The sequence below is a fragment of the Pagrus pagrus genome, assembly GCF_965226575.1.
Source record: "Pagrus pagrus genome assembly, chromosome: 1".
In the NCBI taxonomy this organism is placed as follows: domain Eukaryota; kingdom Metazoa; phylum Chordata; class Actinopteri; order Spariformes; family Sparidae; genus Pagrus; species Pagrus pagrus.
In genome coordinates, this window is record NC_140185.1 from 27,397,267 (window position 1) to 27,417,204 (window position 19,938).

At 39.1% G+C, this 19,938-nt stretch overlaps 1 protein-coding gene across 1 annotated transcript in view; it reads left to right on the forward strand.

The window, feature by feature from the left end:
- The window catches only part of tspan15 (tetraspanin 15), a 29,638-nt gene extending 11,139 nt beyond the window's left edge, over positions 1-18,499 (forward strand). The window contains exons 4-8 of the mRNA XM_084352194.1: positions 1,419-1,514; positions 10,311-10,427; positions 13,371-13,421; positions 13,902-14,018; positions 15,452-18,499. Of these exons, the coding sequence (XP_084208320.1) occupies positions 1,419-1,514; positions 10,311-10,427; positions 13,371-13,421; positions 13,902-14,018; positions 15,452-15,619 (549 nt within the window). The 3' untranslated portion in view covers positions 15,620-18,499. The remainder of the gene's footprint in view (positions 1-1,418; positions 1,515-10,310; positions 10,428-13,370; positions 13,422-13,901; positions 14,019-15,451) is intronic.
- The last annotated feature ends 1,439 nt before the right edge of the window (positions 18,500-19,938 follow it).

Here is a 19,938-nt window from a genome sequence, read left to right on the forward strand (position 1 = left end):
TGCATGAGGTATTAAAGTGACTCATATTATTTTTGTGAGCCGAAAAGATGGTTTGAACGTGAAGTAAACATTCAAACAAAACAGAATCACACCTTAAGAAGTGAGGAAGTTTTCGTTAATTGACACTTTTGAAGGATTACTGCTAATGTGGTCATGCGCCCATGATTTATGATTTACTGAACTAAAAACTGGTGTGATTACGATCAGCAGTCGACTGCTGAGATATTCATTCCATCAGTTTTCATTAATGAACATCTTAATGTGTCTCTGTGGGAACCAGCTTAGCATCAGTCTCTCTTTTCACCCCTTTTAATGCTTTCAATCATCTCATTTACATGACTTGTACATTACACATAATAATGGCCTGCCTTGGAAAAGCCTTTTCAATATTGTGTGGCGCATTTTAATATTTATTTGCCAAAGGAAAAGCTAAATTATCAACATTATAGTTTAGTATAGTAACATTTCAGTGTGTTAATGGCAGTTTTATTTAAAATACAATACAGACCCTGCCTCTCGCATGTCAAATCTTTATTTTACTGTCGTCTCATTTACATTGAGATTATTAAGATATAGCAGTGCATGAGGGATTTTAACCATCCTAATTTGATTTAAGTTTCTTGCATGTGTAAGTAGATTTTTATAAAGATAGATTTCGCTTCCCGGGTCTCATTTCCATGAACACCATGTTTAGTATGGAAAGTGCTGCGTGAGTGTATTGTGAGTTCTTTAATAATGGTCGTGTCTCAAAGGGAAACGCTTTGTCTTTAAAGTCTTTAAATCTGCTCGTTGTAATGTGGTTTAAACATGGCTGCCCTGCTCCTATAGATCGACTGTGAAGACCTGATATCCTGATGTGTTCAAAGATGGAAGAAAAGAAGTTAAAAAAAGGCTCAGCCCCTTTTTAATCTATGTGACTTTCATGAGGGGAGCAGTCTCAGTTCGTTATCCCTGGTTAAAAGAGCAAAATGAGGGAGCTTCTCAGGCCTGAAATGGGGTAAAAAGCCTCATGTTTTTATGTATAAAGCCTCGTGCTTTGCCCCCATCTTAAATGGAATAAATGATTAGTTCCCTCAATGAAAGCATTGGATGAAAAGCTCTCCATGATTGAACTCGGTGGAGTTTCAGGCTGCAAATATTTATTTTCAGTCTCTGGATGGCCTGAGACATTAACCTAATGTGACCCCGCTGCACCAGATTGTGACCGACAGATGGGCGCTGTCAAACTGTCATATTTTAATATTCCAGTTCAGTGCATCAGTCACCTTGACGAATCCGAGCATTTCCTCTCCTGAGCTGCCCTTCTGACACATTGATTGGAGATCAGCTGTGTCATGGAAACAAAATCTCGATACATGACCTCCTCCTTTCATTAGCACACACAAATACACTTTTGTTTGATTTTCTCCCTCTTACAGACGGTGGGGTTGCTGAACAAGAACATCCGAAGAGGCATAGTGAACTACTACGACGACTTGGACTTCAAAAACATCATGGACTTTGTGCAGAAGAAGGTAAGATTATGCCACTGAACATCTCTGTTGAAGGGGAAGTTTGGTATTTTGATATTTGGGCCCTGTGTAAACATGTTTTGGTATCTAAATGATTCATACTTACCAAAAGTTTTGGATTCAGTCCAATAGATTGCCTCAGGTGGCAGCAACAACACGGCTGCGATCGCTTCAGTGTTATCCTTTAGCAACTATGACTGTCAAAGTTACGTCTACCAAAAGTGCAAGTCTCACACAAGGAGAAGTCTTGCTCTGAAATCCCCCAAGAGGTATTTAATTAAGATTGTCAAAATCAGTTAAACATTCAGTCATGACTTTGCAAATAAGTTTTTGTTGGCAGTTCTTTGATATAAACTCCAAACTCTGACTCAGGTTTCTACCATCGTCTTCCTGCAACCACTCACTCTCTCGCAAGATTTCAGAGCGAGACTTCTTGTGTGTCTGGTTACAAAACTGATCTTATTGTTTAACAAAAAGGTCTTTTTCTTTAGGAATCATTTCAGTAATGTTGTCAGACGCTTAGAATAACAACTTCAGACTGTCAGTGGCTAAAACGAGCACATTTAGCAGACGTAACTTCAACGCTCAGAGTTGCCCCAAAGGATCACATTGAAGGGGATCTACTGGACCGGTTCCATATCTTTGCAGAATGACATAGTATGAATCATTTACATACCAACACATGTACATATATGGCCCTGGTTTAAAAATGCCGGAATACCCCTTTAAAAAAATGGCAGCATTGAAAGGTCTGTCTTAGCGTTTAAATATGTTACAGTGCAACGCATTACACACAGCAAACCTGTGTAGCATTACTAGGCTGAGGCAGGAGGAAATGTCACCATCAGTGAACTTGGATGTTAACAGCAAGTCGTGTCCAAAATAATCAGAGAACTGTGTGGAGCCGTCGCTGTGCACCTGCTCCCAGAATACATCACACTGCCACACACACAGCCTGAAGCTGAAGATCTCATTACCAACTTCTATCAAGCACATGGGGAAGCAGTGTCTGGGGGCAGCAGACTGATCACACATTGAAATTAAGAAAGAGCCTGCAACAAACTCTGCTGATTAACAGAAGAGAAAAGACAAACGATCTGTCAGTCTGCAGGCTAAATGCCACACTCTGTATCGGTGGAGCAGCATTGTGGCTTGATCGAATGATATTTTGGATGCTTGAAGGCCTAAAAGTAGTTACTCGGCTGGTTGTGTGGGAGGTAATTTGGTGGTTTAGTTAATGGAGGCTGAAGCACCTGCCTCCGATCACGTCCCAGCTTTCAGCTTTTAAATACTCGAAGCTAAAAGCACAAACTTCCACACATTTGAAGACGGCCATACTTAAAATGCACATGTCCCTGAAGTTTTATAGGAAGTTTCAGCTCATTTCTAAGCTGTCCAGCCTGCTGCTTTACTGTTTTTCTTCACTCTCATGCTTCTCTCATAGCGTTGTTAGCTACCATTAGAAACTAGCTAGTGAACATAGTGGAGCATTTGGCAGCGAAAGTGGCAGATATCTCCCTGAAGAGTAGATGGAGACCAAAACAGAGCTAAAAGTACAACTCCAGATAAATAATAATTCTATCTTTGTGAACTTATCAGTCTTGTCTTATCACTTTATATGGAGAACTTGATACAGACACAGATCAGCCTCCAGTGGCCTTATTAATGTCTTCGTTGATCAAGAGACTTTGTCATCCATGTCAGTAGTTTTATTGCTGCCAGGCACAGTGGCTGTAGCGATATCAAAATGTGATGCTTGTGCAGTAAAAGTTTAATCTTTATACATGTTGGCATGCCATCCAGTCGACAACGTCTCTGCCAAATTTGTAGTAGTTGTTTATCACCTTTTAAAAAGCACGGCCATTACAAAAAGAAGAGCAGCTTGCTGTTGCTGCAGATTTTTAATGTTTATTCTGTGATGAGATTTTCTGAAGATCTTAAATTGCTGGCGCTCTGATCTGCTTGCTCTGCTAACAACAAACAGTTCATCAGTAATGCTAATAAGCCATTTGGCATCAGCAGCATGAAGCTTCTTCCCCAGTGTATTTTAAAGCTGCTGGTTGGCTCTGCTACAGAAGAGAAGTGTTTTCCTGAAGGAAATCAGAAAACCTCTGTGGGGAACTGAGGCTGAATCATCACATAAATGGGCTTTGTGGATTTATCTGTGTTTGCGAGGACAATGGCCTGAATGAGCCATGGTCATGTGTTTGTGTTGAGTAAATGAGTCAGCGGTGGCGCAGCTGTTCTTGGTTGTAATTAAAAAAAAGAACTTGTAGTTGTGTGTTGGTCGGTGACTGTATGGGAATTTTAGGTGTGTGTTTTTGACCAGTAGTAGCATAATGGAACAAACGGTTGTTTGTTTGTGTTGAGCATTTACAAAAGCGTGCAGGAGGCACCAATCACACGCTGCTGTTGGTTTCACAATACTCTGCTGATTGACAGGTTGCAGTAAAGTATGAGTAACAAAGGAGGTACATGAATGTAAACAATGTAGGATTTAACATATTTTAAATACATGTGGAAGTCTCAATCTGAGAGTTGCCAAGTGAACACATACACATAAAACACATAAAACACATAAAAATAGGGTTAGCAAAAAGATAAACGTGCACCCCAAAATATTAAAAGATATTTAAATATTGTTGTTGCACTCAAAACCAGATCCAGACATTGACTCACAGGCGCACAGACATCGGTTTTAGAGACAATAGCTAAGCATTGAAGTTTTAAACTGTGGGGTGAAAAGTTTCAATCATAAAATCAATCGAAATTAGCTTTTTTTATAATGCAATTAAAGGCACTATCGTTGATTGGAAACAAAACAAACAACGACTCTCCTACTAATTGTGTACAACATACACTTTGATAAATGACACATCGGGGCTAGACAAGCACTGGGGCTCGAATACAAGCAGGCACCTAAACAGCATAATGAGGCAGAGGCTGCGTCTCATTCAAATTCAGGTAAGTATCAGATAAAACACAAATAATACATATTGTTCGGCCACCTTAATAAATCTTTTAACGCTTTTCATGTCACATGTTTCATTATCAGGCTGCTCAGTATCTCATTTACTCAAAATATAAGATTTATTGCCAGCCTGTCATCACCCTCAAACAAATTGTTTATCCAAATGTTTGAACAGGCTCGACTCGCTTTCTGTCGTCTTTTCATGAGTTCCTCACAGCGTCACCCTGACTTGCCTCATTTGGGCAACATGGTCCTCTTCTCTTATCCCCAGCCCTGCACTGAGCTCAGCATTGATTTCTGTTCAGTGGACACGTAGACGGGTAAACTCAACTAAAATACTCCAGGAATGAGGGTTATCATCAATCATTTCCCATGGTCTCAACAAAAAGACCCGTCTTCTTGACAGTGTCATTAGTCAGAGCACAGATTGCCCACAGGTGAGCAGAAGTTTGTTGAACTTCTCTGTGGAGTGCTCTTGTTGTAAAACACCTGTAAGCCTTTTGCTTTAGTTGTAAAACTGTGAAGTCCTAGTTTGTATTGTGTGAAAGAGAGAATGAGAAAAATCTCATCCTGGAGCCACAACACAAGTCATTGGATTAGTGGTTGGTCATATCATATCCGGTATTAAGTGGATTTCAAGCTGACCTTTCTGTCCGCTGCGCCACAATATTCAAATGGAAATGTGACATTTATTCCACCAGAAGTGGCTGCCTCTGTCTTCAAGCCTGGGGCAGACACTGAGCCTTATATTTTTCCTCATATTTACATGGCACAGTTAATCAAAAAAAGAAATCATAATGTTAACTACGGCAGTGTCAGTTCCCTCATCAGAGGGAATCAGCGCAACACCAGACCACATGAACACCACGCAGCTTAAATATTTCTGACTGTTTTATCAGAGCTCATAGCATTCACTTACAGTAGTGCAAACAACAAAGCCATTCAGTCAGTAGGACGGACACTGACTTCATTTCCTCAGTGCTCTGCGGATGTTTGACACAGAAGAGATCATGTATATTTATAAGCTCATTTTGGATTCATCACAACAGGCATTGGTGGCATTTAGTGTGTGTGTGTGTGTGTGTGTGTGTGTGTGTGTGTGTGTGTGTGTGTGTGTGTGTGTGTGTGTGTGTGTGTGTGTGTGTGTGTGTGTGTGTGTGTGTGTGTGTGTGTGTGTTTATGTGATGACATCAAAGTTAATTATCAACTTCAGAAAGAAACAAAGAAAATCTATTTCGTAAACAAATTATCATCAGGTGAAAGAAAGGGTGCAGACAGCTCCACTGCAGTATATGGACGCCCCCTCTTTGGTAGGTAGACGTCGCTGAAGGACGCAGCAACGTTTTATAAAAAATAAAAGGACACATTTGAAGTATGATTATAGTAAAAGACCTCAATATAATCTATTCTATTTTTGTTTTTCCAAAATGAACAGAAACAGAGGTCCCCTCTTAGTTAGTGGAGAAATTTATGAGAAAATACAAAAACTGCTTCTTTCTGACTGACGCACAAATATTCAACAAAAATTGGTGCATAACTATGTAACCAGAGGAAAACACAAACCAACACAATGAACAGAATCTGAGTGTGGTTTTATTGAAGTAATTTAAAATGGATGCTTTCCTCTAAGAGGAACAGATCAGTCACTCTGCTCAATTGATGAATTGATTTGGATTTTAATCATCTAACAAGACTCTCTAGACAAAAAATGCCAAGACCTTCTCCTTAAAGATATTTTCTAACCAGAACCTGCAATAAACTGCAGTGGATCAACTGAGGTTGCAGTGACAACATGTGTCTGGTTGAGACCCTTTCGTTTACTGCTGGTTTGTTTGCTTCCAGCTCTGTCGTCTCTCTAATTGCTGTGAAATGGGGACATGACATTTGGCAGGATGACAGGTAGTGGTTAAGTACTCCCTGGAAAATACAACCTCAGTTAGCCTGATGACAGTGTAATTAAAGGTACTCATGTTGTTTAGAGTGTCAAAGGGAGGTCGCTACTAAGGACAGGAAACTATGTTTTTGAATCCTCTAAGTAAATATTATATTTTCATAAATGATCACAGTAAAAAAACAAGTTATTACTCAGTCTCATGATAAACAGGCATTAGATTATAGCTCACAGTGGTTCAGATATCATAAACCTTATTGAGCGTGATGGTCATATCGATGTAGATAAATCCAACAGCGCTGGGTTGAAAGTTTTCAGCGTCTGCTTCATCAGGGGGTTGATTCCTGATTGTGGGACTGAACTCCATAACTCCCAAACACCCAGAGCTTGGTCTTTGTTACTGTCATCTTCGATGAAATCATGGCAGTGGGGGTCAGAAAAACAGGTAATTGGGTTCATGAAGAACATGCTGATCGATGATTGGTTCCACTGTGTTGAAGCAGTGGGAGTTGTGTTAGTGACTGCAGTCGTCTATCCTTCTATATATTTATCTACATCTCTCTATAGAGGATCAGGAGGGGACTACACAGAGTTTGGCAGTAAATGTGCTGGTAACTGTTAATACTGACAAATTAAGGTTAGATTTACAAGAATCTACCCTTTTCAGTTTAGACACTATGATTTGAGTGTCAGCATTTTGCTTTTGTTTTTTGGCCTGAGTGGGTTTTAAAGGAAAGGACAGCTCTCACCATAACTGCAGAGAGCATCAGCTACTGGTTAAAAGATTTATTTTGGAAAGAGGAAAAAAAAATACACAGAAATGATGCAAAAACTCACAAACTTAGCACAAACTTACCAAGTATATTTGTTTAATTACCACCTCATTACACATATAAACCAAAATCACCTTGAAAGTCACATCTCAGTGAGAATAATGAGACTTGTTTTTAGGTCTTATCTTATTACAAGCAAGAAACACCTTTTAATTCTTGTTTGTTTTTATTTGTACTTAATTTTAAAGTGGCATTTTTGGCTCAGAAGGAAAACAGTCAAATATCCCTTCCTACTGCTACTGGGTTTTAAACTTTTTATTATGATGTTGGAAATATGCAATGTTGCGCATGACTCCGTTGCTGAACTTCTTATCACACATGAAAGATCTCTCGCCACTTTGCGTCATGGATGCCATGTAGTAATGAAAGCAGAGAGCACATGACAGATTGACTGATGTCTTGCAGCCCACACTTTGAGTAGTCAGCTAGTCAATTTAGCCACCCAGTTAGTCACTCACTCAGCCAGTCTGCCAGTGAACAGCTGGTCATCAGTCAGTGAGGCAGCTGGAGGAATGACGGAAAAGGCATGAAAATGTAGTCGCATTTAATTTTGATTCATGTTGATTCATGAGTGTTGTGTAATCCAGTCTGAATTTAAGGAGGATGGTCTCTGTGTAGCCTGAGTGGAAGGATGGACTGGAAGAATTGTTGTTGACAAGTGTTTTACGAGGGCGGTCTCATGAGGCTGCCAAATCCGCTGAACTGAACTCGACATCAATCACCCCAAAGATACGGTTTACTGCAGGACTGTTGGATTGCATTACACTGCACAGCTGCTCCCACTGAAGTGGAAACTTGTGTGAAGTTATACTGTTTTTTGACAAACAACAGTTGCAGACATTAATCACGTAATAATTGCTTTGCCTTCATGTGACCCTTGTTTGGGTCCTTAAAAGTGCTGGAATAATTGCTCTCTGTGGAGTCACACCGGTGATAAGAGGAAGTAACTTTTTGGCACACTGGCATCATGTCAGCATACTGATCACACTGCCTCGCAAAGACCAGCATCGTATTTATTCATTTATTCATCTTCTCTCTTTTTCTTTTGTCTCTTCCTCTCGTACTGTCTCTGTTGATGTCCGACCCCTCGTCCTGTTTGTTCTCTTTCTGTCTCTAATTGTCTTTCCAACTCACTTTGTCCCTGCATATAGAATATCTGTCTCACTCAATTACCACAAAGTAGAGGTAATAGTGTGGCTGTCTGGTTTTCTGGTGTTTATTCTCCGAGACAGCAGCGCAGCCACTATCTACTTCAGTGTAAATATAAATTATATCCAGCAGAAATTACTGACTCGGGGTTACACGATTAGTTTAATTTGTTTTGACTGCCATCAATTGGGGCATTAGTTTATTGAAATATTGGAAAGCATTTAGTCCAGATGGTTGTCATGTCCAACTTATTCTTAGACTTTTCACAGTCTGTATTTTGAGTTGTCAAACACAGGGGAAATAATGACATTGATAATAAATATTATGAATTACACATGTGCTTTTGAGAAGTCAAAATGCCCACAATGAGAGACGTGTTCAGATAATTTGAAGAAAAAGCTCCATTTTTATAAACATTGTTGGCCTTCAGTCATATTTTTCAGTTCATATTTTGATGGACATTTGATGTCATCTGAAAGAGCCTTCAAACCGTTTGACACAGGCTCACTCAATTAAAACACAAGATGAAGTTGTTTGAAGCAAAAGCTAGAAGCCAAAACCAATATTAATAAACTTCCTTTAGATACCGTAGCAAAGGTCATTTACTTGTCCTGCGAAGAAATTGCTTCTTCAGGGTTTTGTCAGTAATGGCTGAAATAGAGGGCGATAAAGGATAATTGTTTAGAGTCGCACTCTTTTGTGCCTGTGAACCAATAATAAGAGGTTAGCAGGTATCAATTTGTTCTAAGGGGCTTCGTTATTGATTCAGGAGGAGAAACTTCGGTCTGCTGCTTTCAAGAGCTGGCTGAGTGTGTTGAATAGGTGGCAGAAACTATTCACAAGAAATATGTCGATGAATTTTAATCTTTTTGTTTCTAATGAGAGTGAGAGGACCAGTAGAGTTGTTGCTGTTAATTGCAAAGGTGTTGACCTGTAAGCTTGTAATCTTGGTAACAACTGCAGAAACATCAGATGAAGGAAAAAACGAAACAAATGAGTGGTCATTTTGCTGGTGTCGTTTGGGTCCACACTTCCACTTCGAGGTAACCGTCACTGCAAATCAATACAAAGTTGTTCTGAGTGGACACTTTTATCCTCTGATGAAGCATTTCTTGCTGGAGTGGACCTTTCTAGGATGACAGTGCCCCCCATCCAGGGTACAAGGGGTACTGAATGGTTTGATAAGAGTTAGACAGCGCTCTCCATCATCGAAATACCAACTGAGGGAGTCGGGTTGAAGAGTACAAGAATCTTAAATAAGTAATCATAACTCATAAGGCATCCTGTTTCCTGCATCAATAAAGGATAATCATGCGGTTGTAACCTCATCTCCCTGTGGTTCTTTAGTTTGGAAACCGCAATATTTACACACATTCGATTTAACTTGGTTTTGTGGGGGATACAATGCGCAAGTCATGCTGTCGGGCTTAGGCAGCTCAGAATAAATCAGGAAACCAATATATGACTGTATGTCAGCGAGCTTGACAGCTTTTCAAAGTCATTCATTTGAGGATATTTGTGATAATTTCAATTCACGAATATCCCAATAATAAAAATTCACCATGATCAACTTATTGTTAAGTGTTTTTTTCACAATCGACGATATACAATATTTAATCACCCCACCCCTAATTGTGATATTATGATATTGATTTAAACCATATTGCCCAGCCCTACAGCCACCTGTGTGATTTTGGCTAAGAGAGATAAAACAGACTCATAATTATATGCAAATTGTAGTTAATTATGGCTCATTTCATCCTAAAATGCCCCTGGCATTATGCCAGCACAACATAAAATGTGTTTTCATCAAGTTGTTTACTTTCTTTTTTATCTCTCCCCTCTACCTCATCCCTGTCTCTTCTCTCTCTCTTAATCTCTTCTTCTTCTTTTTTTCCTCCAACTTCTAATTTCTGCACTTGTCTCCTCTCTGATGTATTTCTTGTCTCCGACAGTTTAAGTGCTGTGGAGGGCAGGAGTATTCAGACTGGTCGGTCAACATGTATCACAACTGCTCTGCACCTGGTCCATTGGCCTGTGGCGTCCCGTATACCTGCTGCATCATTACAAAGGTAGGTAACACTACTACCATCACTGTTATCCCTACTCTAAACTGCCTGTTACTGTTACGCAGTAGCATGTTTTGGTCTCTAATTGGTTTGTATCAGGTAACATTACCACCATTTCTGTTGCCCCTCTTGGCACTACTATACCACTTCTACTGCTTTCCATCACAGCAAATATGATTAGTTATATTACAACTTTTTGAAAGGTTTTGAGGTGTCCCAACTTTTTTTGAAATTTTGTTAACAGTTGCTGGGACGTACTACTGCAAATGTGAAACACGTTATTTACAGTAATGCCTCTTATCGCACACTTGAGTCAGCTTTGGTTTGGTCTGAAGTTCGAAAATGTGATCTAGGCATGCAGAGATACAAAGAAATACATTTACCTGAGCATTTACTGTATAGCACGGTCCTCATCTCTGCATCTGAGACTCAAGGCTACATTAGCCAGTGATCAGTGGTTGCGTTGTGTTGTGGTGGGTATTGAAAGACAAATGAAAGACTATGAAAGACAAACTCTGCATTCGGCTGCATTATTTTTGATCCTTTGGTAACGGCACATAATTTTAACAATGTTATAGACTTCAAATTGTTACAGGACTCTTTTAGCATATAACATGCACAGTTTTCATATATATTAAATTCTGTAATCATCAGAGTTTACTTTGGTGAGGAAGCCACCTGCTCACTCAACAGGTGCTGTTTCAGTCTCTGCCAACTGTGGCTGCCAATACCACCCAAAACTGTGACCGACACCTCATGGTTATATGTGTGCGTTCACTGGTTTTGAAAGTCAGTGTTGGATTGTAGCATCTGCAACATTACCGAAAGTGAACATTTCATAATTTCTGACTCTATATATTTAAAATGGGTCGGTGAAGCCTGACCACTCGGTTCAGTTTGTATATCATTATACTAATAGCTGTAATATTGCGGGGTTATGTTTAAAATGCATCTCGTCATCCATATGTTGGTGATTATACCTGTGCCATGCCAGACACATTTTCTCCCACGCAAAACACTACATGTGCTCTGTAATTTAAACACCTACACTCCTCAGATTTAAAAGGAAAGCGAGAACAAACTACCTCTTTGATGATGTAGAGTTTGATGAACCGGCAAACTGCCTCCGACACTCATGAAACTGCTGCTTCTTCATCCTATGTCCTCAATATTCAATTCAACTATCCCAGTGTTGCTGTTAGCAATCATTAACATTTTATTAATCTACAGTTTTGCATTACTGCGAGTCACTTGTGACAGCAAGGTTAATTAAGTGACAAAAATGTGAAGTGTTTTTTTTTCCTATTAATTGATAAGATATTTCCAGTTCTTATTTTCACTGGTGGTTCAGCTCATTTCTTTTCTCTTCCACTGTTATAGGATAATGTTTTCTCTATTAATGTCACAGTGATAGTAGAGGAAACATTGTTAAGCAGCCTAAAGGCAACCATTTTAATATGTTTACTGTAGCACTTTAAGTGTAAAGTTATTGCAGATTAATGAACTAATAATTAATTGATGCTCAGTTTGGTTTATTCTCTGCGTTCAGTATAATGTTTGTCGAGAACTGTCGGGAAAGTATTTGAAAGGAAATGCTCAGCTACTGCTAATTTGGTTTATTATCTCTCTAAATAATTATATTGAGACTATTACTCTCATATTAGAGAATTTGTGGTTCATCTCTCTTATGAATGAATGAATGCAATTTGTCATACAGATGAGAAAGACAGAGATGACACATGGCAGATACAAGTACAAGAAACACACAGATTTAATGATTTATTTATATAACTCCTTCCTTGGAAGTGCTCAGTACCAGGTGCCAGTTAAAGTCAGAGGCATCATCATCATTGAAAATACAAAGGAATACATAGTTATCATAATAATACGTAACAAATTACATTACTGAACTGGAAATAATGGAAGTAATTTTGTCATTTCCTAGATGAACAGTACATGCATTTACACCCCATTCTACAAAATGGTGTCCTTTGGTGCAAATGTAAAACAGATTAAAGAAATGCCTTTCTTGTCCATCAGTAAAAGATAAAAGGTTCATGTAAATTGAACTTAAGATCTCAGATAGTTCGGTCTATATTTGGATAGTATATGATGTCCATAAATGATTCACATTCATGTCTCTACAGCCCACCGGTATCGGCTCCAGCGCCTGGTCATAGTCATGCGTCGGGACTTGAAAAGTTCAACTTTCTAATCTTTATAATTGCTTCTGTAATTGCATGTCTGTATGTTCATATTAACACGAAGCAGCAATTAACTCCACTTGATTGAGCATTGTGTGTTTTCTCAGGCTGAACACTGAATCTTGGTTTTTTTGCCATTTTAGTGTATTTCCTTCTTCAGTAATGTGACATTATGACATAAAATAAAAGGATGTCTTACTGTCAATCACTCTGGAGAGTCACAAAGTTACAATATGGTGAATTACACTCCAGTTACTGCTAATGATAATACCATAGTGCATTACTGCAATAGAAGTCTTAAACAAAAGTGAAACTAGTTCTGTACAGTGACTTAAAAAGGGTGATCACTGCTCCGCTCCTTTTCTTCCTATGTCAAAGGGCCACAAGAGACCGTCAGTTTATCGTATCTTATTTGAATATATGAATATATTTGAATATGGAAACCACGAGTTCAAAGTCATAAGGAACATGCTCACATACACAGTTGTTTCATGCACACACACTTACACGGTCTTCACGCAAAGACGATAAACACTTCTCAGGACTGTCATCTGCGTGTGCGCATGATAAGGCAGTTATAATGTGTGTGTGTTTATAAGATGAAGTTTGACTAAAAATGTGTCCTCTTCTGTCTGTTGTTGGCTCCTCTTGATACTAAAAGCTGTTCACAGACGTCTTTCCGTCTCCCACTTAATATTCGTATCTCCTAACCTGATCTCTGTCTCTCTTCTCTCCCCTCCAGCCTAATGAAGTGGCCAACACACTGTGTGGGTACAAGGTGCTGGACAAAGAGGTAAGACCTCAAAGCTGACCTAAAATTAGAAAAAGACCGACGTGTTTTTAACCTCATTAAAGAGCAGCTCCTCACCTTTAATGTCACTTTTTGCCTGCTTTGACAGCCATAGCATAACAGTTGGAGTGTCAGTTTTAGACAGTTGTTTTGTGTATTCAATACAGTGATTAGCTGACACGTGCACTGTGTGGTATTTACAATTACTAGTGCCACAAATCCTTGGAGAAACACAAAATGGAGACTTTTCAGTCGTGAATTTAAACATACTAAACTTAACAAATAGAAAAGTTGTACATTTTCACATGTTGGACTGTTTAGTTAGAAAATAAATACATTGATGCCTAACCGCCAGTGTATCAGTCCTCTGTATCTGATGTGTTGCTGCTAGGCATGGAAAATAATTTCATAACCAATTGTTTAACTGTAACCACTTACTGTGAAAACTGAAGCTCACAAGCGATTTTCGTTTCGATCTTGTAGCGGCTGGACTTGATTGAAACTATCCACATCAGAGGCTGCACTGATGCTTTCTTCATCTGGCTCATGGACAACTATAAGACTATGGCAGGACTGCTGTTAGGGATCCTACTGCCTCAGGTACACACACACACACACACACACACACACACTTCACTTAAAGCAGTTTGTATTCTGTATATATCAAGAAATGTGTGAATTTGTTCCTTATGTATAAAGAAAAATAGTTTGTTGATGTTTGGTTTTAACCTTAATTACAAACACAGTCTGACGGCCGACTACAGTGTGGATCCTGATGTTAGGCTGATATCTGTGTATATAGTCACATTAATGCACACTACAATCAGCTGGACAAACACGCAGGATTATTGATCTCCCTGAGGAGAAAAGACTCCATGTGATTTGGTAAACAAACAATGTTGAGGCTAACAACAGCCTCACAACTTAAAATCTCACCTCCAGTTCTCGCTGAGGAATAGAAAATGAGAGAGAAGGAAATGTAAATTGCTTCACATCAGCTACATCTCCAACAACAAAATAAGCAGTGCCATTTTCACAAAATGCTTTGCATGCTGGTGTTCATTTAGATCAAACGGGCTGAATTTTCGGTGCATCAATTTTCTGGTACATGTTTTTAAAATTATCTGACTATTTTGATTTGCATCAAAAAAACATTATCCAGAAGGTGCTGTGATACTTAGAAAAGCACAAAGCACACAGCATGCATTCATGCCTTACATCTGCCACCTTTCCTTTGTATCCACCAGATCCATTAGAGGGTGTGGGACTGTCAGACATGGAAGCTATTTTTCATCACTGTGTAATTTCTGCCCTCTTACATCTCATTTTAACTCTGATATATACATTGAAATTTAGACCCACTGACAGCTGTGAATGTATTCATTTAGATTGTGCTGGACTTGAATAAGCATGTCTGACTTCAGTGAGCTGTGAGTTTAGGAAAGGAGAGCAGAAGTTGTTAGTAAGTTGTCTGGACTTATTTCATGTCCCTTTGCGTACCCTGGAAATCGATCTATTCCATTATCATGTCTTAATTCCTTTATTTCTGTTCAGAGGAGCAACTTTGGGGAGTACTCTTGGTCCTTCTTCTACTGGTCTGACCGCTGTTATTTATTAGAAGCTGCTCAGTGATTGGATGCTACAGCTGATCACTGCAGGACGAAAAACCGATTCAGCTCGGGTTCTTCAACTCTTCACCAAGTTCAGATTTAATTGCGCTCCGAAACATGCAAACATATCACTACACCGTTGCACAGTCAGTAGAGGCGATGCATCCTTATTATCATTTTGATGCATCACTCCAACATAGAGAGAGCTGTTGACACCTGCAGACTGACAGGTGAGTCGTCAACATCAGAAACTGACCTCTCTTATGATGATGGCTCAGAGAAAAAATCTGCTTCTTTCCTTACATCTTCTCCTTACATCCTCACGTCATATGAGGGACTAAGACACAAGGATAAGCAAGTAACAGAAACAAGACATTTCCTTTCCTTCCTATATACTCAGCTTCTCTCTCTTTCTCTCTCCAGTTCTTTGGCGTGATAGTCAGCTGGCTGTACATCACTCGAGTTGAAGACGCCATCAGTGAGTACGGTCACTACATGGACGGACTACTGCGCCCAGACGCACATGAAAGAGAAGCCAAGAGGCAGGGCCGCATGGCCAAATGGTTTAAGTGCATGCCAGAGATCGACTGATGAAAGCAAAAAGCAGCAAATGGACTCCGGCCAACACTCACAGTTGACTGCAGGAACCTTGAAACTACAGGTTCACTATATCCTCACTTCAATGTAGATACATGTTTTATTTTTATTTTCAGTTTTTGTTTTCAACCAGATTATTTAGAGTTTGATATTAAAGTGTTAACATACTGTACAGTGTACAAATGCATCTTTTCAATATGTGTATTTAGCTTCATCGTGCCTCAGACAGTCTCAGGGAAAAACACAGAAACCAATACAACCATTTTTGCTTCTGGTTTTATTACAAGAAATAAGTCACGTTACACAATCTGCAGCGCTTCTTACTTTTATACCTGTATTCATTGTTTGTCTTCTGCTACCACTTAAAGCATTACTTGACTCCTCTACACAACCACTGATGAAGCAGGTCCTATCATTCAATCACCACTGTTGTAGGCTAAGAGAATATTTCTGTCATATAAAAGCTGTTTGCCTTGTTTGTATATATAGCTGGAAATACTCAAGGTGGAGGTTTGAGACTAGAACTTTAATATTTTGAAATAGCCTTTAGAGAACGACCCCTTAATGACTTGTGCTCCATGAACCTTCATGATGTGTTCAGCACAAGAAGTGTTCCCTATAATGTTTTTTTATTAAATGAAACACAGTTTCTGTTCATCTTCTGTGGTGTCAGGTCAGACAGTCGACTTCAAGGTGATCTTTTTTCTACATTAATTTAAAAGATCGATGCTAATGCAGTGCCACTGCCAAAATAAGAGGATATCTCAGGGTTATTGTTAAGTTTTGCAACTCTGTCTCCTAGAAATTACATTCATATACAACATATCAATCTGTGAGACACCTGAATGACGTTTTTAATCAACGTGACAAAATGTAGTAAATCTAAATTACGCAACGTACCTCAGGTTGAAACCTTGTGACTTGGAGCACACGTTATCACATGTTTAGTTTACTGGAACTAACCACAGATGTTTCCCTAATTTTAACCAAAGTCACACAGGCCTCAGGATTCAAACTCCAGTCTCCAGTGTTCAAGACTTTGGGCATCCACTATCCACTCAGACCACCTCCGTACAACTTGTCCAGCACTCAGTAAATGTTGCCACTGAACATAATCCAGAAAACGTAATTTCTAGGAGACAGTATTGCACATAGACACTTGGCTAAACAAGATATACTGTAGATAATATTGCCTTAGAACATCCCACAACATATAATCCAGTGTGGTTTTAAGATTTACAGACCTGAACTTGTCATGAAATAAGTAAATATTGTGAATTTAATGTGCTACTGAACTTTGGTTTGATGTGAAGTTGGAAACTGAGACCAAATGAGCCTATTTTTTGTTTTAAATACAGAACTCTCTGCCTTTTGTGTCTTTACATGACTTCACACTATATGTATGTTTGTATATGCTGTACTGCACCACTAAAACATGTTTGAATGCATTTCAAGTTGGTTCTCTGGCTTTTCAACCAGATGCAAGTCCAATTAGGACTCCCCAAGGTTTCCCTGTTGGACTTGTTTTCCCTGTTAGGGTCATTATCCTCATTAGCGTAGGCATATATCAGGGTTAAACATATATTAATGCAGGTTAAATTACTTCAGCTCATATTCAGACGGCTGCAGAACATGTTGGGTTGGCAAAGTGCCTTTTCTGTTTCATGTTTCTGCTGGGTCTTTAGTTGACTGTAACTTGTGAAGCTAATTGGCTGGTGGGTTGAAGTTAAATATAATGTATAATGTGTATATATTCAATTCCAAGGCGGTTATGTTTTCATCCGTGTCCGATTGTTGGTTGGTTTGTCAGCAGGATTACACAAAATCTATTGAACGTGTTTCCATGAAACTTGGATAGAGGATGGGTCTCAGCCCAGAACAGAGTTCTGCAGTTCTGGATAAAGGGACTAAACAGGGTGTTTTTCACATTTCCTTTAATTGCTCAGGGAATAATGCATGGATCTTGATGGGAAAAAAATCAGGTGTATTCAGGTGTATGCGGATCCTAGATCTGGTGATCTTAAACTATAGTTAAGCTGTAATGAATGGTTTAAATTTGAGAGCGATACAGGGCTGAGTTTGACATAGGGTTAGGCTCGATTGACTTAAAGGAGACTGTTGGGCCTTGGTGGAGGTATGCACTCTCCTGAGTGCCACTTACTTATCTTACAGTATGGCTGCACTAGCACACAATCGGTGTCGGGCGTTTTGACACATCTCTAATATCAAATAAAAAACCGTTAAGAGGTGAGATTCAACATACCGTAACATATGACATGTGATGATGAGCTTAAAGGATTGTGACGGCTAATTAACAACTGATCACACATTTAGCACCCTCGCTGGTCAGTCCAGGTTATCAGGGGAAATGGCAGTACAAGACCATCTCTGACAGAAAGTATTTGTTATCTGCATTTTCTGTTTTGTAATTTTTGTGAAGTTTGCAAAAGGTATAATACTTATAACCAAAGAAGTCAGTCGGTGCTACCTCCTAATGAGTACGGCATGGGAAATATTTTCTGAAGGTGTTACGTGACATAAAGAAACTTCCAGTGACTGTAATGATAATGCAACCATCATCACCATAGTCACATCTAAAGTGCCATTGTTGTCTCTTTAAAGGAATAAGATGATGTATGTCCAAGGTTATGTTATTATTGTCATTGTCACGAGGACATTCAGCTCACCTCCCCCTATGTATGCCTGTACCATGTATAATGAATGCATTCAATATGTGGGTGGTATCAATGGGAATTGCATCATTCATCTTTAAAATGTAGTATCATTCATTGAGTTGCATAAAACCACACTTGTTGAAAGAAGTTTATCTTTTTATGCTAGGCTGACGTTGGATAATAAAATGATTTATTGCTATTTGTTGAGTTGTGTTGTTTATCTTTGAGGTGACTGCAGCACTGAGTTTGTCTTCCTGTCGAGGGATATTTGGGGGTTGACAGCCTGTTAAATAAACTATGGCTAACACAGTGTGTATTTTGTAGGGCAGGCTTTACCCTGAGTGACTCCAAGTGTCTACATTTTTCATGCAGAAGTATGTAAACAGCTATGTGAAAAGCCTGAGCATAACGTAGATGGAAAAAATAGTTGAATCGAAGGGCCACTGCTTAAATGTGAAACTTCAAATGTCCAAGTATGTGACAGCATACTTCTTACAAAAAGGACCTTTAAAGACAAACATTAGAGAAAAGAAATTGATGTATTCACAGGAAATGCATGTGTAAAATGTTTAAAATCTGTTTTTAATCCCAAAAGAATTAAATGAAGTTCATCAGAGACAAAGGAAAAAGTTGGGAAACAAGAAAAATCCCCCAAAATATGAAATATGAACAATATACTCTCATTGTTGCTTCGTACTGAAAACACAAATGAACGGCATGTCAAATAATCAATATTAACTGCAACTTAAGTAAGAACTTTCACCTACATTAAGGCAGGAATATGCTTTGATAATATTCCTTGAGAAAAGACCAAACATTTGCTTCTAACAGACATGATGTGTGTCATCTCCGCATGACTTGGCCCTGGTTAAACCAACTTCCTCAGCTCCTTTACACATTAGAGGAGCTTGTGTTGAAAGTGTTGCAAAGAAAAGCGAGCCCTCTGAGATTGGTGTTTTTTTTTCTTTTCTGTCTTTCCCTCACTCCTCTTTCTCCTGCTGCTTCAAGGACCTCCTGTTGCTTGAAAGCTATTAATATTTTACTCCTACCACCACCTCCATGGAGGAGGAAATGATTTTCCTACATCACCAACAAGGAGGGACGAAGCTGTGAGTGGTATAGAAGTGGTAGTGGTCATGTTGCTCTGCTCCCCAAACACACAGCTCAAAATAACTTGCTTGATTTCTCCCCAGCAGCTCTCGTTCTCTGGTAGGTCAGGCCACTATTTTTTTCATCGTACCTAAATTAAAGGTTGATCCCATCGTAAACTGCACCTGCTATTTGTCCCCCTGGGAGAAACTCAACCTTGGAGAGTTGCTGCTTTGACAAATATTCAAACAGATCTGAAAAAACTGCCATACGACACATAGATACAGAGTGTCATGTGAAGGCTGTCACAGAAGTCACGTAATTCACCATTAAATGGTTTGATGATGTGCATGAGAGCAAGACGTGCCATATCTTTCCTCTGCCAAGCCTACAAGAAAATCAATACTGGACAGTTCAGCAAAACCCTGGATTAGGTTCAGTAACAATGATTCATTCATACACTGTCAACATGTGTTTCATTTTTGCTTTCTAGAATATCTGTATGTTGCAGCAACTGTATGTGTAGATATGAATGTCTGTGACAAGATG